Below are 25,936 nucleotides of genomic sequence, written 5' to 3'. Positions count from 1 at the left end.
TCTGCATTTGCTGTATTTGATGTTTTTACAACTGTGAAAGCAGTGGACACATTCTCACAATGACACTATGAGTAGAATCATAGTCCTCATCATACAAAAAGAAACTTGGTGACAAAAAAATGCAGGTCAGTAATACGGCGATCATTACTTCAAGACACTGGATGTATAGTAGTAGCAGCAGCACTAGCTACAGACGACTTAACAGTACACTCAAGTGTGTCACATAGTAACAACAGCTAATAGGAAAATCACAAGCATTTCGCAACATACTTTTTTTAAGAGTTGCTATTTTCCATTCACCCCTGGCAGTGTCCACTGGATATACAGTATAACAGGCCATCTTCTCTTGCCTTACATAGCGGTATGGCCCCCTGAAACAGTCCGATATTATAGCCCTATACCTGCTCTCTGACCACTGAGATACACCCAGTCAATTTGGCACCACCAAAGAACCTCCACCGAAACACAAGCATTCAGTACAACAACCTTCTGGCACTATAAACAACCTCCCCTTCATCAAAGACGTCTCCGTAGCATTTTGTCCCCCTCCATTTATTTCTTTCCCTCCCTCAGGTCTTTATCCTTGTCCTCTTTTTCCCTCTTGTCTTCCTCGTATTTGTCCTTCTCTGATTTCGTGACGCTGTTGTAGGAGGGTGGCGAGGCGGTGGAGGTGGTCATGTCTGTTTTGTCTGAGGTGGAGTTCTCAATGAACCTGCCGATCACCAGCACCTCCTTGTCCAGGTTCAGTGTGCCGTCCCTCAGCTGCTCTTTGTACAACATGGAGGCCTTCTTCATCACGGTGCGGAGCAAGTAGCGTCGGAAGGCCCTTTGAATGACCATGGCCGACATGTCCTCCAACTTGCGGCGCAGGGTGGTGGTGATCGGCTCATAGGACACCTTGGAGGGGTTGGAGGCCATGAAGCGCTCTTCCATCTGGCCCCGGAGCACATCCATCTCACCGCCTTCGCCCAGCACCCGCTTGGTGAAGGCAAAGAGGATGTCCAGGCAGTGGATACGCTCGCCACTCACCATGGGCAGATCCATGGTGATTAGCTGGATGTGATTGGGCTTGGCCATGCGCAGCGGTGGGTCCAGGGCATCAGCGAATTCTGACAGCTTCCCGTACTCCATGAACTGCGTGGCGTCGGGGTCAAAGCGCTCCCAGACCTCATAGAACATCTCAAAATCGTCCTCGCTCAGAGGCTCGGCGCTCTCCTCTGTAGCCACGCTGAAGTTCTCCAGGATGACGGCGATGTACATGTTGACCACGATGAGGAAACAGATGATGATGTAGCTGACAAAGAAGAAGATGGCCACAGAGGGGTTGCCACAGTTGCCCTTGTAGAAGTTGCCCGGGTGTTCCATCTGGCTGTCACAGTCGGGTTCTCTCTTGTTTAGGATGGGGGCCAGGAGGCCGTCCCAACCGGCTGAGGTGGTAATCTGGAACAAGCAGATCATGCTGTTGCCAAAGGTCTCGAAATTGAACATGTCGTCAATGCCAGCCTCCCGCTTGACATAAGCAAAGTTGGACATGCCGAAGATGGCGTAGATGAACATGACCAAGAAGAGCAAAAGGCCAATGTTGAACAAGGCAGGAAGTGACATCATCAAGGCAAAGAGAAGTGTCCGGATGCCCTTGGCACCTTTGATTAGGCGGAGGATGCGGCCGATTCGGGCAAGTCGGATGACTCGGAATAATGTGGGGGAGACAAAGTACTTCTCAATGACTTCTGATAAAAACATGCCTGCAAAGGATAAGAGAAAACATTGATTAGACCTATATCTAGAGCATTATTTTCTGAGTCAAACTCTGAATACGTTCTTTCAAATTCTACATTTCAAATTCAAAGAACATTAAAGTTGGGGTACTTACCTACTATTGACAGAATAACGACGACAAAGTCAAACACATTCCAACCTATGGTGAAGTAGTAATGGCGGAGGGATATCATCTTCAGCATACACTCTCCAGTGAAAAGCACAATGAAGACCAGGTTGACCTTATAGAGAGTTTTGTCCATCTCTTCATTCTGGTCATCCGTCTCCACCATCATCGTAACCATGTTAAGGCAGATGAGAATCATAATGACGATGTCGAAAGCTTGTTTTGTGATGAAGTCAAACACGCAGCCTTGGAACACGTTCTAAAATGTGAAAATATAGGAGTAAATAAAAGCACATTTTTAATCATCACTTCTACTATGCTACCATGAAAATTCAAACAATGTATTTCTCTTTCATTTGTCATTTTGCATTTAGCAATCATGAAAAATACTGTGGCAATTCTAATAGCTGTTATGATTGAGTCAATTGATTTCTTTATGAATTGTCATCAACATAAATTTACATGGGCCATGACGAGGAGTCAAGAACTACAGTATTTCATACCTCTGGTCTGGGAATAGGTTTCTGGGGTTTCTTCGACCCAAGCTTCTTCATGGCATTGTAATACTTCTTCTGTTCCTCAGTCATGAAGATGTCCTGGCCTCCAAAGTAAAGGGAGCAACACAAACCCTGGTTACAATCACAGTTGAAATATTTTGTCCAAAAGGTAGGGAAAAGAAATTCTCCATGACGGAATTGCTGGATGACGTCAGAGTGCGGACGTTCTCTTTTTCATCTACAATCATAGGAATCATTCACTCGTACAGCCCATGTCCGTGACACATACTCAATGAACTCTGTGAGTACCCTGTGGGTGTATGAGGCATTAATGGAAGGGGGCAACGTTGAGGCTGAAATCCAACTGATACACTTCTCTCTCTGCCTTCCTCACTCTCTCTCCTTCTCTCCCTTGCTGCCCTTCCTCCTGTCCCTCCTCTACCCCCCCCTCATTTTCCCTTTCTCTCTTATGGAGGATACCAGTGGCATTTTCATGCCTCGTGTGTGTGTGTGTGTGTGTGTGTGTGTGTGTGTGTGTGTGAGTGTGTGAGAGAGAGAGAGAGAGAGAGAGAGTGGGAGGGGGGGGGGGGGGGGTCGGGGGTAGGGGTGTTGCCTGGTGACTCATATGCCTGCTGAATTCAGAATAATCTCTGGCAGCAGCAGGTTTTCTACAGTGCCACTGATGAGGATTGCTCCCCTGGCAGAACATGCCACATCTTTTATCAGAAATCACAGCTCTGCCTCATTTCAAATGAACAATTTGATAGACACCAGAATCAATAATTTATACTGTCTAGACAAAATTACTATTAACCGTAGCATAATATGCAGAATACTCAACCACCCAGGTTTTACAATACATATCTTTTTCTTCTGTTGGTTGAAGTTGTCGATAATCACACCAATAAAGAGGTTGAGAGTGAAGAAGGAACCGAAGATGATGAAGATGACAAAGTAGAGGTACATGTAGAGGTTCACTTCGTACTCCGGCTGGTCCTCCAACTAAAACACACACCACAATTGAACATCAACATTACAGTACTCTACTGTATTCCCTTCAAGTCAAAGCCTTAGTTACAGGAATTAACATTTACACAGGAATCCATGTTATTATGAATAAATGTATCAAGTCAAACCCTTACGTACTGTTCAGGAGTGAACACTGCAAAAGTCATAGTTTCTTTATGTGTGTGTTTTTTTTAAAGCCAAACAGAAAGTCTTACATTTCGAGAGTCCACAGCTGCGTACATGATGTCCATCCAACCTTTAAACGTTGCCTAGGAGCAGACGAGAGAGAGAGAGTTAGTCTCTGAGGGGTTCCTTCTCTCAAGTGATTGCCTTCATCTGAGTCTACAGTCAAGCTCCGCTGCTTGTGGCTAAGGGGAGCTATTTTGGTAGTAGGTAGACACTATGACAGTGTGACGCACAGCTCACACAAATGTCAATTATTGACTATTACAGCAACAGAACATTTATCATCACCCATATATAAGTATTATCCTGCAGTATGACAATGCTTCAAAATGGGAAAATGACCATTGGAATGACCGTGCCCCAACTCACCACTTGAAGCAGCGCCAGGTACCCGGCCCCCACGTTGTCAAAGTTGATCTTGACATTTTTCCAGCGGGCACTGTCATTGACCAGGGCCAGACACTCACTCTTGTTGTTGACCACATCTATGGGGATGGTCTCATCATTGGTGGTGTTCACACAGTAGTAGTACTTGCCAGCAAACAGGTTGACGCCCATGATGCTGAAGATGAGCCAGAAGATGAGGCAGACCAGCAGCACGTTCATGATGGAGGGGATGGCGCCCAAGAGAGCATTCACCACCACCTGTGTGACCAATCATACCACAGTCACATGTTCAGAGCCCCTCGTCAATCATCTTGATAACCCTAAGGGGATGTTCTTGGATAAGACTACAAACAGATGTTCTTGGTTAGAATGTATCTAGGGCAGGTCTGAAGACATTGTATTGTTTGTGTTTTTCCTTTTGTTTTTGTGACTAATTTGTGAAAAAAAAAAAAAAAAGATAATTGTACAAAAATAATCTACAATAACTAGGGCCTAGAGCTTTTCCTGGTCAGGTCACAGTCATGGTCAGGAAAAACTGTTGGCCTGGACCATCCTAGTATGTTAATTTGAGTGCTTTTATCCAAACGTGCATAAAGTGCCCAGATGCTTAAAGATCCCTGAAAGCCTAGTTACCGGTTTAGACTGAATTGGGCTCTGAGTTATAAATATAGAGGTGTTCTACAGCTGGGAAGTGTACTGACTACTGTAGCAAAAGGGAACACTGACATTGGGGATACTCTATTAGGTTTAGGCGGAAATGTCTTCAATCTAAAAATCACTTATAACACAATTATATTAAATTCTAAGTATTTTGAGTACATCATTATTAGAACAAAGCATGTTACTGACACACAAGAACACAGAAGTTAACTACTTGAACAAGTTGAAAGGGAAAAGGAGGAAAGACTCTTTCATAGCAAGTACAACAGTTCATTTTCCAAAGGTAAAAAAGCAAAACAGAAAAAAACCTTAGAGAGGCAGGATGAAGTCACAACATTTGTTTACTGTAAATGAAAAAAGACACATAAGAAAGAAAAATTACACATCAAAAGGCACCAAACAGGCAACATCCAAAAAGCAGAGAACATCTAGATACAGAATCAATCGACATGATGCAGAGAAAGTCATGCAGATACAGAAGTCAACAGCTACCACACAAGGAGAAAGACATGTCTCGAATTCTAGGTCTATACACAGGCATGCATTCCATTTATAAAACATTACTGGTTCACTTACTGACCTACTAAAAAGCCTATGCCTTTTCAATGAATACTGCACTAGTTTCGCCCACTACGGAATGTCAAGTTTGACATTAAATACAACCTAACACGACTACATTCTCTCAAAATAGAAAAATGAAGACATTCAGCTATGGCATTTAGTTACTTTCAATAGACTTGATTGCAGCAGACAAGAAAGCATAAATACTGTACAACAAAAAATGCTGCTTTCAAGAAGCTGTCTTCACTCGTGAACTGAGAGGGTGTGCCAAAATGACACATCTGCCTCTGATTGGTTGTTCTCCAGTGATCCTTACCCTCATGCCCTCAAACCGCGACAGGGCCCTCAGGGGTCGAAGGGCCCGCAACGTCCGCAGAGACTTTATGGCGGTGAGCTCCGAATAGCCCAGAGCATTGGCTACCAGGCTGACTAGAGAAACCTAAGGGAGACAAGAGGACATGTGATGTACAAACTCTAAGATGGAAGAAACATTTTCTACCTGCATCATTGGAAAAAAATCATTAATGGATTACACTGACTTTGAATTTCATTCCACTCATTGGTAAATTCAACCAGCTGCACTCAATTTCTCTCCAGTCACCCAAAGATCTGATTCAAGCTGCTGATGAGGAGTGTTGGCTCATGTACATTGATAGGGTAATCTCTGGCAAACACATACGTCAACGATGAGAAAGTCCAGCCAGCACCAGGCATTGGTGAAGTATTTGACGAAACCGTAGGCCACCCATTTCAGTAACATCTCCAGGATGAATATGTAGGTGAAGACTTTGTCTGCATACTCCAGCATGGTCTTAATGGTCTTCCTCTGCTCAATGTAGATGTCTTCAAATGCCTACATGGACAAATATACAGAGGGAAACAGCGTTTCTTGTTTTTGTCAGTGATGTACAGTATACTGTAGGCTTACGTCTGGCAAAAGTAGCATTCCTCAAGTGCTTTGGCACTTTGAGTGTTTTTGCCCTGCCCATAAGAATACCTATAATCACACACACACACACACACACACACACACACACACACACACACACACACACACACACACACACACACACACACACACACACACACACACACACACACACACACACACACACACACACACACACACACACACACACACGGCCACTCACCAGGGCTCCACTGCTGAGCAGGATCATGAAGATGATGAAGGTCTCAAACCAGTTGTGTTCCACGATGATGAAGCAGGTTTTTCTGAGGGTCCACCAGATCTTCCATCTACCCTCCTCGATGTTCACCTGGCAGCATTGGAACCTGCTCACACAGTCTGGCCGGGGGCCGGGGGGGGGGGGGGGTATGGTCAAGTCAATATTATCAATTTTTACAAGATGATATTCCTTTCTTTATATGACCCGTGAAGTCCCTCGTGACCAGCCAGTGCCAGTCTAAAGGCAAGTGTGTGTGAGATTCCTCCTCTTCTTCCTTCTTCTCTTCCTATTCCTCAATGTCACTTATCTCTTCTCTCCCTCAAACGTACCCCTCCCCCCTCACCATCCTCCTTCCCTTCCCCTCTCTCTCTCCAATTTACCCCTCCCCGGGCTCCTCCACCCTCACCCTCCACCCTCACTCCCTTCCCTCTCTCACCTTCGGTGAAGCAGGCCTCTGGGTCCTCGGACTCCTCAGGCTCCAGCTCCACCGACTCACCCCCGTCTCCTGGGGGCCGGATATCCACTGTGCTCCCCTCAGACGAGCTGAGGTGGTGCTGGGGCTCTGCCAACTTCTGCAGGGAGAGAGAGGCATGTGGAGAACCACAATTTATCAGCCAACCAACCGCTGAACCAGGCGAGCCCAGAACTCCTCCTTCTCCTCCTTCATACACATGAGCCAACCTTCTGAGCCGCTGGTCATTGTCCATTCACTTAGACTCATGTCTCGCTATATACTGGTCTGGTGACATGGCATTCTACCAGGCATTATATACACAAGCTCACCGAGTTGGATTCTTGATCGTCGTCATCATTATCATCATCATCATCATCATCGTCATCATTACATGCAGCGTCGATCAAAAGTACCTACAGGCGTATAGATTGGTTTGATGTGGGACTTCCAATCGGACTATGTGACTCCTGGTGGCAGTACTGTATGTACATGTCACAGGGAGAGGGTTGACCTTACTGAAATGCACTGTAGGTACGTTTGATGTGTCCTCGGTTCGAGGGGGGCATGCAGTATTCCAGTGCATTTTCAATCCAAGCCTGAGATCGGATCAAGCAATAAAGTGTGTTGACGTATTTTCATGTCCACTGAAAAATGACCCAGGATTGTTCAATGTTAATCGCTTATTGTCCCATTTCCAAGGTGTTTAGAAATAAATCCCGCCCCCACGCCCAAAATACTGAACATTTTCCTCAATGACATGAAAACACATATTTCCATTCCTTAAAAAGCAGTTTTCAAGCTTCTTTTTTTGTTGTTGTTGAAATAGACAGGTAACCACATTAGCTTACCAGCAAAAACCAGTACTGTGCACTGTTTGTAAGACCGCATGTGGTCTGGTGTAATGGTCTGAATGTGTAATAGATGTAGGATGGGCACTCATGCATACCCAGAAAACATACAGGGTAGATAAAGCTATACTCCAACATGATTGTCATACTGGAGACTGGAGAATAATTACATTGGAGGGGTAAATGAGGCCATCTGTTTCTTTGGTTTGAGATTTTGCGTTCATAGTTAATGTACGTCCCAGGGAAAGAAAGTGTTGTATTTAGATTTGCTACTGCCTGGATAAACATTTGAACATCACTATCAACAAATATGTTCTGAATTTGAAACTCTGCAATCAAGTAGCACTCCTTCACCTTTGTTTCTAACTCACAGTGACCCATGAACATTGTGTTTGTAAACTGAGAGCTGGGTTTTTGCCACTGAATGACTTGAAGATCTTTGGTAGCCGCCCCCAAACCAAACATTTGAAAGAATTCAAGATTTACCAAAGTATTAAAATAACTCAGTGGCAGTTCAGATACATTTGTCAATACCCACTCCTGTTTAAAAACACAAATGGGTCACTATACTATGGGCAGAAACATGGACTAAGGAGGGCTGCTTTAAGTTACTATGTTCTTTCAAATCCTCTTCATGCATTTGAAATCAATCAAAACATGCTCAAAGTGGATGTTGTGGTAATGTAAGAGGGTAAACAGTAGCTAAACGTTAGGGGGAACTGTAGCTTCCCTGTCCTGTTTTTATGGGGGAGACATGGTGTGTCTCCATTGGGAAGGTATTTGGGGCAGACATTGCTGGCAGGAGGTACAGTAACATGTCAACCTAGACAGTGCAGCAGCCCTGATTGCCGTGGGACCCAGCTAATACGGCATGGGAATGATGGAAGCATGCTGCTCGCAAGATACAGTACACACTGTTTAGGATGTCTCCTTCTCTTTCTCTTTCTTCCCCTCTCTCTCTTTTTCTATTTGTCTCTATTCTTCTCTATTCTCCCCAACTCTCTTTCTCGATATGTATATATACAGTATATTTATCTCTATTCCTATATTTTCCTGCCCCTTGCTCTTTCCCCCCCATTTCTCTCTCTATTTCTCTCTCTCTCTCTTTCTCTTCATCTCTCTCTCTCTCTCTCTCTCTCTCTGTTCGGGGTAAGTACAGTAGTACATACATTGAGGTGGCTCTACTGCCTTGCTTTTCAGAGGCAATATGTAATTTGTGTCTGATTCCGTGGGTATGTGTGTCATAATGCATACATCTGCATACAGTTCAGTATGGTATGACTGACAGTATGTTCCAGCTCAGTTATCAGGGGGTTCAATGAGACTAATGATTAGGCTCAAAAACACTCACTGGATATACAGTATACCTGTAGAAGTATTTCACCTATGGGTACTGTATGTGAAACAGCAAAATTAGAGCAAAGGTTTTTCCTCTATCTATATCATGCTCTGCTCCTCCTCCTCTCCCTTATGCAATGGTTTTCTCAAGCTCTAGGTGTTGGATGCCAATCAAGTCTAAAAATCAATCCAAAACCAAGCAAGAAAATCAAAAGCAAAAAACATGTTGGATGAGTTCATCTATCGATGGAAAAGGTGGCGTTGCTCATTCCTAATGGGTTTGAAACCCACAAGTAAAGGAGAACTAAAGGACTACAGCATTGAGCGTGCTGTAGGGAGGGGGAGGGGGAGGGGGAGGGGGGAGGGGGGAGGGGGGAGGGGGGCATAAAACAAAAGGGGGTTTGGAGGGCAGGTCAGGCAGAGAACGAAAATAGGCAATCCGTTGAAGAATGAAAAACGAAAATGTATGTTTGTTTTCTGTAAATGGCACATAGGCAGTCCTCATGGTTAGTGTGCTATGGTACAATAAAGTGGTCTTACAATTCTCCTCTCTCATTGAAAACCTTGAGAGCGTCTGTGACACAGCTGCAATAACAAACGGGGGGGTTAAGCAAGGTAAGTGACACATCAAAAAGCCAGCTTCATACAACCTGTGTCTCCTCTCATACATCTGACAGAAGGCACATAGGGGCAACAGGTTATCCACAGAGAAGACAGACAATTCCGTTCAGATACACCTCAAAAGACAGTCCTCTGACATTACGGGGTAAAATACAGTAGGATTACATAAAACCAGTTTGAGAGGACCGCATGAACCTTTCAGAATGTGAGAAAAACACATACACATACTGTACACATACAAACATGCGCACGCTCACACTCACACTCACACACACACACACACACACACACACACACACACACTTCACTTGCTGATTTTGCTCATCATGATGTAATATTAAGTAGTTTTGGTCTTTGTAACAAGAACTGGAGCCATAAACCTAAAGGATAAATATCCATTGATTCAAGACACACACACAAAAAAAACAGAGATCAGGGTAAAAAGGTGTCAGCAACATGTGATTATTTTGGGGTAAAATGTCCCTTAAACTTGAAGTCCCAAACCCAAACTACAGAGTAGGGAGAATAAGGAGTGACGTATGGTCTGGTCCATATTTGGACCGTGTGAAGCCATAGCCAGAAATAGATTGCAGCTTACAGTGCACTGTATGTGAGGGAGCTGGCACAGAGCCTACACTGGCAGGTTGGCATCACTAGGGGAGCTTGGCACACAGTTCCATTGTTCCTGTTAGCTCTTTTAATTAGTCCTTTAATGTATTAAAAAACAATATTTTTATCATCATACAAATATGTGTATTCTTCTTTTTCCTATGACATTACTTGTGCCTTGCACCTGTGGTGTTTTTATGGATGTGTGTACACTTCTTTGGAACTGATCGGTTCTGCTCAACTGCTGAGCTCAAGTCTGGGAGAAGTGGGGGACAAGCCTCCAGGGCTACTGTAGATTGATGTTATGTCCTCAAAGATGACAAATTGTCCAAATTAATTGATTTACCAGATTTGAATGTGTGGGTAAAGTAAGTGTCTTATTGTCAACTATTTATTTGGATTCTAGCCTCATTAAACGGTCCATTCGAGAATCTTTTTACGACATATGGTAAATGGTAAACAGTAATATTTAAAACATTTAAGATATTTAGAATATCTACAAAATATTACAAATTCTTACAAATTGTAATGAAAATGTCCAAATGTTTGAGCATCACACACACACACACACACACACACACACACACACACCCACACACCCACACACACTTCACTTCACCCTAGGCAAGAACGCTGAATTAAACAATTTCTTCAACAGGCGTGTATAATAGTCAAGAGCATTTGCTGGCCTTTCTGTTCACTCAACCACGTAACACACACGCACACACACATTAGCCTGTTGTGATTTAATGAGAACATCCGGAAACTACCTGCTATTTGGGGCCAAAGGCACTTCTTACTCATTATGTGTCATGACTCTACTGTCTCTCATTGTTTTGAAGCCTAGGGCTTTACAACAGTAGAACAACATACTTCCTAGCTAGTGTAGTAGAGACATGATACAATGCCTAGATGAGTCAGCATAATAGCTAGCTACAAACCTACTAACCCTTGAAATAAAGCCCTCAGATTCTACAGCAGTAATACTGATCGATATCCACACCAACACTCTTCCTAGAAAGAGGTAACATGACGACCATATGTGCTAGTGGGGATATCGGAACCTAGCCAGACTAAACAGAGCTGCCAGTCACAAACAGGAAGTGACAGTTGGGTAACTGTGCACTGCTACTGACTCAGTGCCGGTGTCGCTGAGTCAAAATCCCGTCCCTTACCTCTTTGCTGCCCTCCACGTCCGACGAGTCACTGCTGAAGTCCTCTGTGTTGGGGTTCTCAAAGTCTGACTCGCCCACTGCTATGGGCACCGTCACCGTAAGGCTGGGGTTGTGGATGAATGACATGTAGTCACACTCCTCCATGGAGTACTTCCCTGTGCCGTCCCCCCCTAGCCCCCCCATCCCCCCTACCCCTCCCAGACTCAGCCGCCCTCCGGGCCGCCCATTGCCCTCCCTCAGGATCCCGCCGCCGATGACATCGATTTCTTTGGTGATCTCCACACTGGTGTGGTTGGAGATGCAGTTGCCCTTGCCGTTACTGTGGTGGAGCTCATCCAGGGGCTTGCTCTCCTCGGCCGAGCCGCCCTTGGAGGTGGCGGCGCCACCGAAGCACACGCTCTGGAGGAACTGACGAAGGGCAGCCTTGATGAAGGCAAAGCCACGCTGGATACGGCCCACAGCGACCTGCAGGTTGTTCATCTCGCTGTCGTCATCAGTGGCCGCCAGGTTGTCAGCGCTGAAGGAGCTGAGCAGCAGGGCCAGGAACAGGTTCAGGACCTATGGAAGCAGAGAAAGAGAAAGAGAAAACATCACTGCAGTAGAGTGGGGGGATACTGTGAGTGCTGTTCTCAGAACAGTCGTTGGAAGCGCAAATCAAACAGAAAACACCCATTCTGTGAATATGGAATGTTTTGAGTCTTATTTGCCGGCTCAGTTCAACTCAGAAGACGAATAAGCATCAAACAAACCAAAAAAGCATCAGTATCTGTGAAACGCGTTACTTCTCAATTAAACAATAAAAATGCTTATACTATAAAAGTTCCATTTGTCCTCCAAGAGTGCCATATAAACATATGCTGGAGACACCCACCACCAGGTTGCCAATGACCATGACCATCATGAAGACGATGAGGCACATGCTCTGTCCGGCCACCTCCATGCAGTCCCACATGGTCTCGATCCACTCGCCGCACAGCACCCGGAACACGATGAGGAAGGAGTGGAAGAAGTCGTGCATGTGCCAGCGCGGCAGCTTGCAGTCTTCGGCAATCTTGCACACACACTCCTTGTAGCTCTTGCCGAACAGCTGCATACCCACTACAGCGAAGATGAAGACAATGATGGCCAGAACGAGGGTGAGGTTGCCCAGCGCGCCCACCGAGTTACCAATGATCTTGATCAGCATGTTTAAGGTGGGCCAAGATTTGGCCAGCTTGAAAACCCTTAACTGTTGACGAAAAGAGAGAGTCATAGAAAAAAATGTTGTGTCATTCGTGTTAATTTAAAGGGATGGTTGGTGTTGCCACATTGGTCTAGCTTCAGCTAGCCTAGTTCCATTTAAATTCAATCAAACTGGCATGTATTCTCAATAACAATCTTCATGATGAATTCATAATTTACTTCCTGAATTTACTGAAGAACTGAAATGGAATTCACCCCCCCCCCCCCCCCCCCGCCGCCCCTGTAGTGGTAGCTACAGTTACACTTACCAATCGGAAAGACCTAAGCACAGACAGCCCCTCCACATTGGCCAGCCCTAACTCCATCAGGCTCAAACTGACTATGATGCCATCAAATATATTCCAGCCCTCTTGAAAGTAGTAGTAGGGGTCCAGAGCGATGATCTTGAAACACATCTCTGCCGTGAAGATGCCTGTGAACACCTACACAGAGACAATGAAACAAAACATTGGAGCCCTGTTGTATGTGTTCCCTTAGAATGTGTATTACTCATGGGAGGCTGGTGGTGGAGGTAGAAATCGGAGGACAGGCTCATAGTAATGTGGTACTGGTACTGACAGTATGTGGGTTTGGCCCTCTGGATAGATAGACATCTTCATGCACAGTACATCGGTGGTAGAATACAGCAAAGAGATAATACACAGAACCTCAGTTCACAAGTGACTGAAATACTCAATACTTTGTGGACAGACTGTATCAGGTACAATGACATGTCTACAAAACTGTTCATTTTAATTTGAACTCTAATAGAAATGTCAAATCTCAAAATCTAAAATGTCTTATTGACCTTAGGCAGATCTGAGAAGATTAGACAGGTAGAGTATAATCGTTATGGCAGACATTCCACCTAGCCTATCAGAGGGTAAGGTATAGTTGCTACCATATTTGTTATTTTCTTATTATAACCGTTATTTTATTAGGCAAATTATTTTCTGCACCAACTACCTGTGGGAGAGTTTAAGGGAGAGAAGACAGGATGAGTGACCACATTAAAAGTGAAATGGATGCTTAGTATTCACCCAATTCTTTGTCTAGGGGTTAGAGGATGTTTCTAGACCAGGCCAGAAACCATTGGGCACTCACCAGGTTGCCCACGGAGAGGACATTATCAAACTCCTTGGTCATTGGGTAGTGTTCCATGGCCATGAAGAGGGTGTTGAGGACGATACAGATAGTGATGGCCAGGTCAACGAATGGGTCCATCACCACCATGTTGACAATCTCCTTGAACTTCAGCCACTGAGGCCAGCAGTCCCAGATCAGATAGGTGTTGGCAAACTTGTACCAGCACGGTGGACACTTTTGCCTCGACTCTTCCAGCTCTGAAAATATTGGACAAACATCATGGTGATTGATACTAAGGTATATCAAGGGTGTCATAGGCTATTCTCTTACGAAGCATTACTGTATGACTATGCCATAATGTAGTATCAGCTTTAAGGGTTCGCAGGCTTATTTATGCTATGGTGGACAGACTACGATGATGGTAGAAGTTGGATGGGTTGTTGTATGGACTTTAAAACAGCTGATTAATTACATCACATGTATATAAAGTATGTTAGGTCTTGGTGTGACACCCACCCTCCATGGTGTTGGTTAGAATACTGGCTATGCTCATAGCTCTCTGTCTGGCCCCTGGGTCATCTAGGTAGTCCATGGAGCGCTGGTGGGAGCCAGAACGCCTCTTCTTCAGCTCAGTGGAGTCGGTGGTAGTCCCCTGGATAACAATACACATTTCAAATAGTTAATACATCAATGTCTATTGTCTAATGCCCTCTCCTGAAACAGCCCCTAGTCAGCCCCTCATTCTAGACACTTATCCTTCATAAGTTAAAAAGCAGTCGATACTGGAAGTCAATATCTCTTTTCTACTAAGACACCGGAGTTTACACCCATCAGTGGAGGCTGGTGGAAGGAGAAATCCAATCATTTTAATGCATGGAATTAAATGAGAAATTGTATAACACACGTGTTTGATTGATTCCTTTTTCAGTTTCATCCATTACAATGAGCCCGTCCTCCGATTTCTCCCTCCACCAGCCTCCACTAACTCCCACACCGAAGGCTAGGAGTTTTTCCTGACCATGTGACCTGACCGGGATCATCTGTGGGCTCTAGTTATAGCCTCATGGCCCAACTATGGCCTGGAGTTTTCTCCTGTACATCGTCAAGAAAAACATGGGCTCTACCAATACCCCCTAAAGAGAATTCAACCAAACCAGCCGTCACACATACATTCTCTATCCATAACCCCAAGCCCCCGGGCATCTAACATTCCCTTAAAAACATCACCTCAGGCTGGAGCAGGCCCACAGGTGAGGTGGGCACTGAGGTGCCGCCCACCAGGGACACCACGCCATTGCAGTCCACGGCGCAGTGCATCTTGCCGTTGGCGGGCAGCATGACGCGCGACGGCGGCGCCAGACTGGTCTGGCTCACGGTGCTGCAGCGGCGCTCCATGCGGCGGGGCACGAACAGGGAGCCCCGGCGGCTGTCGCAGTCCTCGAAGGTGCTGTGCTCGTCGTCGGCAAAGTCGTTCTCCGAGCCCACGTCGCGGGTGCGGCCGCGGAAGCTGAACAGGCTGGCCCGGCTGTTCCTCCGTGGGGAGAAGAGGGAGCCCCGGATACTGAGGAGAGACTGGGGAAGGAGGGAGAGAGGTAGAGGGAGGGAGGTTGGGGGGGGTAGAGAGAGAAGGGGAAGAGAGGGTGGAAGAGATTGGCATCAGTCTGAAACAGAATAGAAGGGGTGTGATGATGAAGATGGGGACTATGATGACACTGATGATGGGTAATAATGTTGCTAGTGATGATGTTAGTGATGATGATGATGATGATGATGATCTGCCCGCCTCACCACCACTTACCTGGTTGGGTGAGGAGCACCTCTTCTCGTACGACAGCCTGTTGGCTTCAATGGAGAAGCGGAAGCTAGACCTCTTGATGCTGTCCTCTGACTCAGACTTGTGAAACTTGTCGCGCACCCCCCTCTCCTCCTCCTCCTCCCTCTGCCTTCTCTTTTTCCGTCGGTTGCGCCGCTCCTTGGCGCTCTTGGAGCTGAGCTTGGATGTCCCCGAGGAGGTTTCGGAGAGGCCCCCTCGCCCGCTGTACTCTCCGCTCTCTGTTGCTGCTGCCGCGGCAACCTGCCAGCCAATGGGAGCGCAGACACAGTTGTCACGGCAACCAGCACCCGTCTGGGGCTTTTTGTGGACAGAGAGCTTAGCCCAGCCAAGCAGGCATCACAGACAGAAAATCAGCTTCAAAGAACTTTTAAAAAGAGAGGGGCTGTGTTTTGATAAGAAAGGAGGAGAATAACACTGGGCCTCATTCATTAATATGTCCTTAAATAATGTGCAAATGTATTCTTAAAAAAAGATTCCAGAAACCAACGTGTGATTCATGATATGTGCGGAGAGACCCAACTTTGAACTAATCTGCGTGTAATTTGTCATCAAGGATGATCACAGTTTAATTGTGACAAGTTATTGCATAATTCTTTATCAGTATTGATATAGCCAATAGCCTAGTATGTTGTGAACTAAAATGAATCAATACATAAGGTTTTTGAAATCACAATTAATTAATTTATTAGCCTATCATCATGTACTGTACGTTCTGCTGCGGATGCCCATCAACAGATCTTTATGTTTTATGATGTAATGTGACTCGCTACATCAAGGAAATGTGCGTACGACTGGTCTGTAAGAAAATGTTTAAAAGAAATTGATCTTACGCATGACTTAAGAGCAGATCTATGTGTATGCATGATTAATGAATGAGGGCCACTGAATGGACTGACACAAAGGCTATTACTGACACAAAGTCTATAAGTAGCAGGATAGCTCGCTCAGCTAACAGCCTTATAAATAGACTGCTACTTGAAATAATAGGTTGCGAGTAGCAAGCACTATGTTCCCTGAACCACTGGACATTGTTCACAAACAATACAGCAATTTCTACAGGGGTGCTCCGTGAAAACATTCAATTTTCAACATTTGTAGTGTTATTCTGAAAGAAAACAGTGCTGTGAAGCAGCAGGAAAGACTATCCTGACCTCGGTCTATGGAAGACAATGTCACCATGTTTACTGTCCCCTAAGCCACCTCTTAGTAATGGAGTGATCTCAGCACCCCTTGCTTCCAGAAGCTTGAAACCTAGCACCAAAAGTCCAATATTGGAGGTTAGACTGAGGACCAGGAAGGGTAGAGCAGGGCAGAGTAGGGTAGGGCATGCTTAGGGTTAGGTAGAGTAGAGCAAGGCAGGGCAGAGTATGGCAGAGTAGGATTAGGTAGAGTAGGGCAGGGTAGGGTAGGGAAGGAAGGGTAGAGCAGAGTAGGGTTAGGTAGAATAGGGCGGGGTAGAGCAGGGTAGGGTAGGGCAGGGTAGGGTAGGGCAGGGTAGGGTAGGGCAGGGTAGAATAGGCAAGGTAGGGTAGGGCAGAGTAGGGCAGGTGGCGAATTAGCCCCAATTGTTCAGGTCGTAGAATATTGTTCACATAGCTCTATGAACAGAATATGTCTGGCCAGCCAGTGGACAGGATCGGGTTCCCCTAGTGAATAAAACTAAACAACAGCAACAAAACAAGCAGTACACAACATCAAATTCAATTGATTGACAGCTAAACTGCTAGATTGTTTGAACGACGTATAGATGAGTAGGTCAATTGATACAGTAAATAGATAGACATAATGATTGACTGATAGATTGATAAATGGATATATTGACACACCAATGGATTGATTGACTTGATGGTACTGTACCTGGGCCTCTTCCTGCTGTCTCTTGAGTTGCTCCAGCATAGCCTGGAACTCCTCCTCCTTCTGCTTGGCCTCCTCGATGGTAGCCTGGTTCTGCTCATCGTAGGCCATGGCCACCACAGCCAGGATCAGGTTGACCAGGTAGAAGGAGCCCAGGAAGATCACCAGCACAAAGAAGATCATGTAGGGCTTCCCCGCCACCCTCAGGGTCTGACACACACACACACACACACACACACACACACACACACACACACACACACACACACACACACACACACACACACACACACACACACACACACACACACACACACACACACACACACACACACACACACACACACACACACACACACACACACACAGGGTCATTTATTATTGTCAATGCATGTTTTTCAGCCTAGTCTTCTCTCTCAGATTTGTTCTATAGTGTTCTACTGGTCATGCACCTTGATGCAGCATATCTGGATGAACAAGTTGAACTGTGTCACTGTAATCTTTGCATCCATTGCTACTTTAATAAATATCAGAAAAGTGTACTACCTCCTCCTTCCAGCCTACTCAATAATATCTCTAGTGGCACAGCAACTACACTTTGTCTGACACAATCCTCGGCCAAACATTGCTGCTCTATCACTTTAGCAAACAAAAAATCCTACATAAGATGAGCAAATGGTGGGCAGACATTCAACGTCAGTGCTGGCTCACCTGCTGGTAGAGGTTCTCCCAGAAGTCCTGAGTCATCAGTCTGAACAGAGACAAGAAGGCCCAGCTGAAGGTATCAAAGCTGGTATAGCCGTAGTCCGGGTTACGGCCCGCCTTGATGCACGAGAACCCTTCTGGACAATGCCTGTGGAACCCCCCCCACCCATAGACAATGACAACATCAAACAACCACATTCACAAACTCATTTAGACAAGAGCTTTGACCATCATTTTCCTGTGAAGTGCATCGTATTGCATCCGTGTATGAAATATACTATATAAATAAAGTTTGATTTGATAATGCAAGAAGCCACTCTATACAAATAATGTCACTATCTTTACTAGTACAGTGGATATATACAGTGTCCACAATTAATTGTATTTGTTTGTAATAAACTCATTGACCCAAATCAACTTCAATAAGTAAATTCTGTTTATATGTCCGCCATCTTGGACAAGCGCCCAGTGTTCAATTGTTGTTTGCATGACTGGGATGCCAGAGTTTTGCGGAGCCAGTAATTCCGTATGCTTGGTGGTGTATTCTAATTGGCTATATAAATAAAACATCAGTCTTACCCAGTGCCACTGCCGTTCCCACAGAGTAGAGCATCCCTGCGGTTGGGGAGGTAATAGTAATTACCTAGAAGATAAAAGAGAGAGGGGCGGTCACATAGTCTCTAAAGAAACGGGTGAGGGAGGGAGGACTCAAAATAGACTGAATTGCAAACGAGCCTAGCCTTTACAGTCGGTTGAAAGTTGTTCTGCAAAGTTTTTGTCATGAAGACTGCCATTTGTTTTAGCAATCATTGTGATACCACCAATGTGCAGTGATTGAAGGTTTCAATAGAGCTCATACTTTACGACAAAACAGACAATCTACCAGTGAGGAGCAGAAAATTTTAGAAAATATGCAATAATTTAAACAATAATTTAAAACATGAAATGATTCTATACAACTTGACAGGGCTAATTCAGTGTTTACCATACAGACATGGGCATGTTTCCCTACAAAGTAGATCTCAGTGAGACATCTAATGTATCACATAGCACAATAGCTACGGGGGGGGGGGGGGGGGGGGCAGTAGAGGCGTCCAAGTGAGAGTTTGACCCCATGATCTCCTAGCCTGGGGTACAGAGCTAGCTAGGGGCAAAGAGGCGGCACGCGGGTGTCTGGCTTCTCAACACCCAGCTACTGCAGCGCTCAGAGACCTCCATGACTCACTCTTCTGTCCACCCCCCTCCCCATCTCCATCCCCCTCTCCATCCCCATCTCCTTCTCCTTCTCCTTCGATGAAATTCACAGTCTGATTGTTTTCTATTTGCATGACAAGTACTTGTGCTTCTGATGATGCACAAACACATGGCAATCAGAACGCGAGTGACAAAAGAAAGGTTATATGACTAAAAACAAGTTGTTTGCATATGCATTCTGCACTGTTTTTTCTCAATTCTCTCTCTCCTATCTTTTCTTTCTTCCTCTGTCTCTCTCTCCATCTCTCTCTTTCCCCTCCCCTCTCTCTCTTTCCCTCTCAATGCCTCCCTCTCTCCCTCCCTCCCTCCCTCCCACTCTCACTCGCTTCCTCCCTCCCTCCCTTCCTCTCTCTCTCTCCTTCCCTCCCTCTCTCCCTCTCTCCCTCTCTCCCTCTGGGCCCTGACATCAGTGTGTCATGTTGCTGGTCTCTGTGTCCTTCGCATCCCTCTGGCGATCAGTGACTCAGACTCTCCTCTCTCTAGCATAATGTGCCTCTCACTCGTGTCACACACAGATAGAGGAGGAGGAGGGGGGGGGGGGGACTTGTTGAGGCGATTATCCGCCATGTTGGCCACAATTTTCCCACCAGGCGTCATTGGAGCTCTTGCCCCTCCTCCAGGCCATCGCTGTCACTTCCTATCTTGTTGTGTTGCAGTGGGCAGAGCTGGTTCCTCTCCCCCACTACCGCCTCACTATACCCACCCGGCTGGGGAACTACGCATATTATGACTCAGACCATCTGAGGAGGAGCGTGTAACGCCACCCTCGTTACCTCACAGACAACACAAGCTCTTACGCTCGTCGCTGATGTAATCGGTCCAGTTGAAGGGCCTGGTGAGGTTGAAGTCTGTCCCGTTCAGGTCCAGTGTTCCGTTTGAGAGCAGAAGGTCGTCTGCGTCAAGCGTGGAGGCGTTGGTGAGGGGCATCCGGACGCACTTCTGCCTCAGGTTTCCCATGAAGAGCTGCAGCCCGATCAGGGCAAAGACGCTTAGACAGAAGACGGTGAGGATCATGACGTCGGACAGTTTCTTCACTGACTGGATCAGGGCGCCTACGATGGTCTTCAGGCCTGCAAAGACAGCCACATCACACAGTCCTGGTTACCAACTCATAGGTCAGCTACTGTAGCTAGCTGTTATGAAGAACGATAGGTTGAAATGCTAAGCCGCTAATGATAGCCAGCAAGCAGCAAAGGAGATCCATACTAGAGGTTCCTGTATGTAGGGTGTTCATACAGGAGCCTGGTGGGACAAGATCACTTCCTCTCATGGTTATATCTCCAAGGGGATGATGTTGTTAGCACCCATTTAAGAACACACTTGAATTGGCCTCTTGCAAACTGGATAAATTGTTGAATTTTGCCCCCCAGATATTATTTTTTTTATAAATTCTGATTTTGTACAGTGTTTTTCAAACCTGGTCTCGGGGAACCCACAGGGACTTTTGTAAAAGACCAATACTAAGAGACATTAGTTAAGTGCTTGATAATTGCTGTAGTTGATTAGTTGAATCATGCATCAGAACTTAACAGTTCACACTTGTGAATGATTATCATTATATTTCCCCATCAGTGCTGCATTGTAAACGACTAGCTTGATTGACTGAATTGCATCAAGGCAAATTATGACATAATCACGATGATTCAGTTTGATAGGGACCAATTGTGAACGTGCATAGTGAGAGAAGATGGGCTGATGCAATATTGGGTTAGGGACCCCCACTATGCAAGGCCAATGTGGTGATTTTCGTATGAAACCTAGAGATGGAACCTTTTGTTAGAGTGTGCGTCATGGCATTGTCTACCATTACCCTGTCACAATCCCAGTAACACCACAGTTAACAAGACATGCACATAGAACACATAGAAGAGGAACCCTAGAAAAACAAAATGCTCACAAAACACAAACTGGCTTTCGCAATGTCTCATGCAAAATCAGGGGGGGGGGGGAACAAAATAATGATCAAATAAAATCAACCCGATTTCCCCAGGGCGAGATACTGCACACTGAAAAAATAATTACAAAAAAAAAGTCACGAGAATGTGTCTAAAAGCTAGGAATCTTTTTCCAGCTCGGTGGAGTGGGCCCAGATTCCTGCTTTTACTGAGCCTTCAGAGAGGCAGCATGGCAGAGGCTTTAGTCAAGTGAGATGAGCGGGAGCTCGGATGGAGCGAAAAAACACCAGCCTTTAGCTGTTAGCATTTAGCGTTTAACGTTTGACCTCAGTCCCTTGGCTCTCTCACCTGGGATGACTGATATAGTTTTCAGGGCTCGCAGAACCCTGAAGGTTCGGAGTGCTGAGACATTGCCCAGGTCCACAAACTCTGTGACATATCTGTAGGAAGGGGAAGGGGAGTAGGAGGGTGGGGGGTAGGTGGGGTTGGGGGGTTTGGAGAAGGGGAGGTCACACACACGCACACACACATGCACGCACACACCCCCGCACACACACACACCACACACACAATGACAAGACAAGGGAGTGGGGGGGAGAGGCAGGGCAACAAACGTCACACACAGAGACACCTGGCTGACATGTTAAGAGTGGGCAGGGATACCTTACCTGGGATAACTGAGATAGTTTTCAAAGCTCGCAATACTCTGAACGTGCGCAGAGCTGAAACATTGCCTAGGTTTACAAACTCGGTTACATACCTGCAGGATCAAATGCACAGTTACCAGTCAGCAATGCATCACACATACACACACACACAGACACAGACACACACACACACACACACACACACACACACACACACACACACACACACACACACACACACACACACACACACAGATCTACACATCCAAAATGTCTAACAGATTAACAGACTGTGCACTGACTACCCCTTTGCATCCTGACAAATGTCTGAGGTGAATTCAAAATGTTTGCATTAAATCTGTTTGGACTGTTGTTTCCGCAATATATGAATCAGGCTACGTTGGCTTTCTAGGCTGTTTTTGATAAAAGCACAAGCTATCTAATCAATCAAGATCATATTTTGCTGATCCCAACATCCTAGATACAGCACATCAGTGATACATCTATTGGAGTACTTACGCCATCATGATAACACTGAAATCCAGCCAGTTCCATGGGTCGCGGAGGAAAGTGAACTTCCCCACACAGAAGCCCCTCGCCAGGATCTTTATCAGGGACTCAAATGTGTATATCCCTGTGAATGTGTACCTGGGCACACCGAGAGAGAAGCATTACGTATCAGAACTGGGTCGAAAAGCATTTCAAATGCCTTCAAATACTTTAAGTGTTTGCCTGAGCCTGCCTGGACTGCCTAATGGGCAGGGTTTGCACTTTACTTTTAGGACCATTTTATTAGTTCCATTGTGCTAGGTAAACTCAATCAAACACAGCTAAGCATTTGAAAAGATTTCAAATACTACTGTATATAAACCCTGGTGTGTGTGTGTGTGTGTGGTCCCTATGGACCAAAACATCATCACTCTTGCATGCTTGGAGGAAAAAACAGAGTGATATATTTGTCTTACTGTAATAGTAACTGAATGATATGATATCATATATAATGATGTACATGACCGAAGTATGTAACCGAGTTTATAGTGATTATATATAGTCCAGAACTTACTCTACATTCTTGGCCCAGTCCGGGGGGTTGCTCAGAGTCATAAATGCACAGTTGGTCAGGATCGTGAACATGATCAACATGCTGAACATCGTACAGAGACAAGTTAAGAAACACACTTTGAAGAGATTTGCGAATGAATCATGTCAGCGAATAAGTCAATTGTTTCTAAACTTTTTGATCTTTTTTTATTTTTGACCTATGAAACTAATTCAATCATTTATGTATTTCTAATGGCTATGAGTCATGTTGTGTGTGTGTGTGTGTGTTTTGTAATGAGTGTCTGTGTATGACTATGAACATAAGAGGATTACCACCAATGAGATTATGACCAATGGACTAACTAATGTCTCCATGAACTAAACTAATATAAACCTAATAAGTTAACCCATAAAAAAACAAAACCAAGACAGTCAAACCAACATGTATTGCATGAATGGTCATAATATGATTCACTCCATTTCAACAAAGCAATTCAGTCACCTTTCCCCCATATGCATGCTCTCTGTGATAAAAACGAATCCATGTGAATGAACATACAGTGCAAAGTATTCAGACCCATTCACTTTTTCCATATTTTGTTATGTTACAGCCTTATTCTAAAGTGTATTAAATATTTTTTTCTTAAATACTGCAAACATTTTTTTGTACCCTTCCCCAGATCTGTGCCTCGACACAATCCTATCTCCGAGGTCTATGGACAATTCCTTCGACCTCATGGCCTGGTTTTTGCTCTGACATGCACTGTCAACTGTGGGACCTTATATAGACAGGTGTGTGCCATTCCAAATCATGTCCAATCAATTGAATTTACCACAGGTGAACTCCAATCAAGTCGTAGAAACATCTCAAGGATGATCAATGGAAACAGGATGCACCTGAGCTCAATTTCGAGAGTCATAGCAAAAGGTTTGAATACTTATGTAAATGTGATATTTCAGTTTTTTATTTTTAATAAATTAGCAAACATTTCTAAAAACCTGTTTTTGCTCTGTCATTATGGGATACTATGTGTAGATTGATGAGGGATATTTTTTTTTTTTTTAAATCCATTTTAGAATAAGGCTGTAACACAACAAAAAAAGTCAAGGGGTCTGAATACTTTCCGAATGCACTGTATCTGATCAGGCATCTGTGTAATGGCAAAGGATATGAGTGTACTAAAACAGCAATTGATATTCTCCTCAGAGGGTTGAAGGGGCTTAAGATGTACAAGGCAGGAGTGGCGTTGAAACGGAAGATTGCCTTGCCGCGATTCAATACTATAAATGTCTGGGAAAAAAAGAGAGAGAGAGAAAGAGAGCCACAACAGCCATTTGCAGTGTTAACACCTGAACGTTCTAGTTGTAAACAGAAACACAAAGTGAGGCCAATTTAATTTAGATCCAAGTAAATATTAAATCAGGGAACCTTTTGTCACAAACGCTTAGATTAAGTTGTTACCCCAATAACATGCTGTAAACTCCCATTTCAAATGTCTAGAGTACACCCTCTGGTCATGAACTTAAATCTACTTCTGATCCTGATTGGGAAAGACTCCTGATCCAGCCATACACACAGACACAGCACCAAGACCATGGCATACATACAGTAGTCCTGTTGTCCTGTCAGAGTCAACTCTGTTTAGCGTTTTGTGCAATGCCTGGGCTGTGATCCTGTTGTTGTTGTTGTTGGTGTTGCCCCCTCTGTCTGGCACAATCAACCCTCAGGGGAGGAGAGGGAAGGTCCTCACACTCAGATGTACACTGTACTCTGTACTCTGTCGTGTGTGTGTGTGTGTGTGTGTGTGTGTGTGTGTGTGTTCACGGCAGTGGATAAGCATTAGCCAGGCATCCTGTACAGCCGTCTTACAGTAGGAGCTGCTGTAACATCTTAGCTGGATGACTACACCTAGGAGAGCAGGGCTACATCGATGACGTCATCTGGCAGTGGCACCAATTCAGCTCAGAACTTGGCACTGATATTGTTGTTGGCTGATATTTTGATGCTTGGCACCGTCTGAGGAAGGACCCTAGATTAGAGGGTTGTGTTGAAATGCATTGCGCGTTCATGACAGTAGAGCAAGGGAGAGTTATTATTATTAGTCTGTGAGCTTACTCTTTACACTTTCTGTGGCGCTGAAGGCATTTTCTGAACTGCACTGTATTGTAGACTCTGTAAACTGAATGCAGAGAGAGTTTGGGCACCATACTAGACAGCCATGTTGCTGCTGATTCTGGGTACAAGATGAGCATTTGGTTCTCTGTGACAATTCTGTGTACTGCTATTACAGAAGTCAGATCCCTGGGTGACCTCTGTCTGCATAGCTGTGTGTAGGTGAGGGTTCACTCTTCTTCGATACTCACCTTCTGATTGCTGTAGAAGGTGTCCAGGTCCTCCAGTGGGGTGGACACCATGCCTTTAGGGATATCCCCGTAGATGAAGGGCAGGGACTTCCCCGCCTCCAGGTCACTGTTGGGCTTTGGCCCGTTCTCGTCATCACAGTCGCTGCGGCGGTCCGCCCGCGGTCTCCGGGCCTCCTCCTCGGCGATGCGCCTCTCGATGGCAGCGAGCGACTCGGGACAGAAAGGGCAGAAGCTGTCAGGTCCGGGCGGTACAAGCAGCTGTGCCATCTTGTCATCCTGATCCTTCAGATGGAAGCGTGGGGCTCTGCCGGGAGAGGGGGCTGTGGGAGGGAGGGGGGGGGGGGGGGGTATAGGAGGGAGGGAGGGTAGGGTACACAGGAGCAGGCCTGAGTATCAGCAGGTCTAATACAGGTGGGCTGAACATTCACCCACAATACAGGTGGGCTGAAAATACAAAGAGCCTCGATGGGTGGAAAAGGGCCTGGCACCTGACTGCTGACACACACACGCACGCACACCCACCCACAGACACACAGACACACACAGAAGGAGAATAAGCAGAGCAGATCATTCATAGAGAAGCATAGGCCAGAGGATATAGTATCTGAGAGAGGTCCCA

At 45.4% G+C, this 25,936-nt stretch overlaps 1 protein-coding gene across 1 annotated transcript; it reads right to left on the bottom strand.

Moving 5' to 3' along the window:
• Window positions 1–552: 552 nt before the first annotated feature.
• LOC310815617 (sodium channel protein type 2 subunit alpha-like) lies at window positions 553–25,584 on the bottom strand (the record flags this gene model as incomplete). Its single annotated transcript, XM_083685466.1, has 26 exons — window positions 553–1,745; window positions 1,874–2,144; window positions 2,389–2,493; window positions 3,247–3,384; window positions 3,606–3,659; window positions 3,946–4,221; window positions 5,501–5,623; window positions 5,864–6,037; window positions 6,336–6,490; window positions 6,808–6,943; window positions 11,417–11,974; window positions 12,288–12,644; window positions 12,907–13,080; window positions 13,742–13,980; window positions 14,240–14,375; window positions 14,951–15,295; window positions 15,522–15,797; window positions 17,415–17,621; window positions 18,123–18,264; window positions 18,696–18,759; window positions 20,168–20,440; window positions 21,934–22,025; window positions 22,432–22,560; window positions 22,976–23,056; window positions 24,075–24,244; window positions 25,318–25,584. The coding sequence occupies 26 exons, from the start codon at window positions 25,582–25,584 to the stop codon at window positions 553–555; spliced, it is 6,135 nt and encodes a 2,044-aa protein (XP_083541592.1).
• Between the last annotated feature and the right edge of the window lie 352 nt (window positions 25,585–25,936).

The sequence above is a fragment of the Argentina silus genome, assembly GCF_951799395.1.
Source record: "Argentina silus genome assembly, chromosome: 14".
In the NCBI taxonomy this organism is placed as follows: Eukaryota; Metazoa; Chordata; class Actinopteri; order Argentiniformes; family Argentinidae; genus Argentina; species Argentina silus.
The sequence above is the reverse complement of the archived record's forward strand: the minus strand, read 5'-3'. Positions and strand labels throughout refer to the sequence as shown.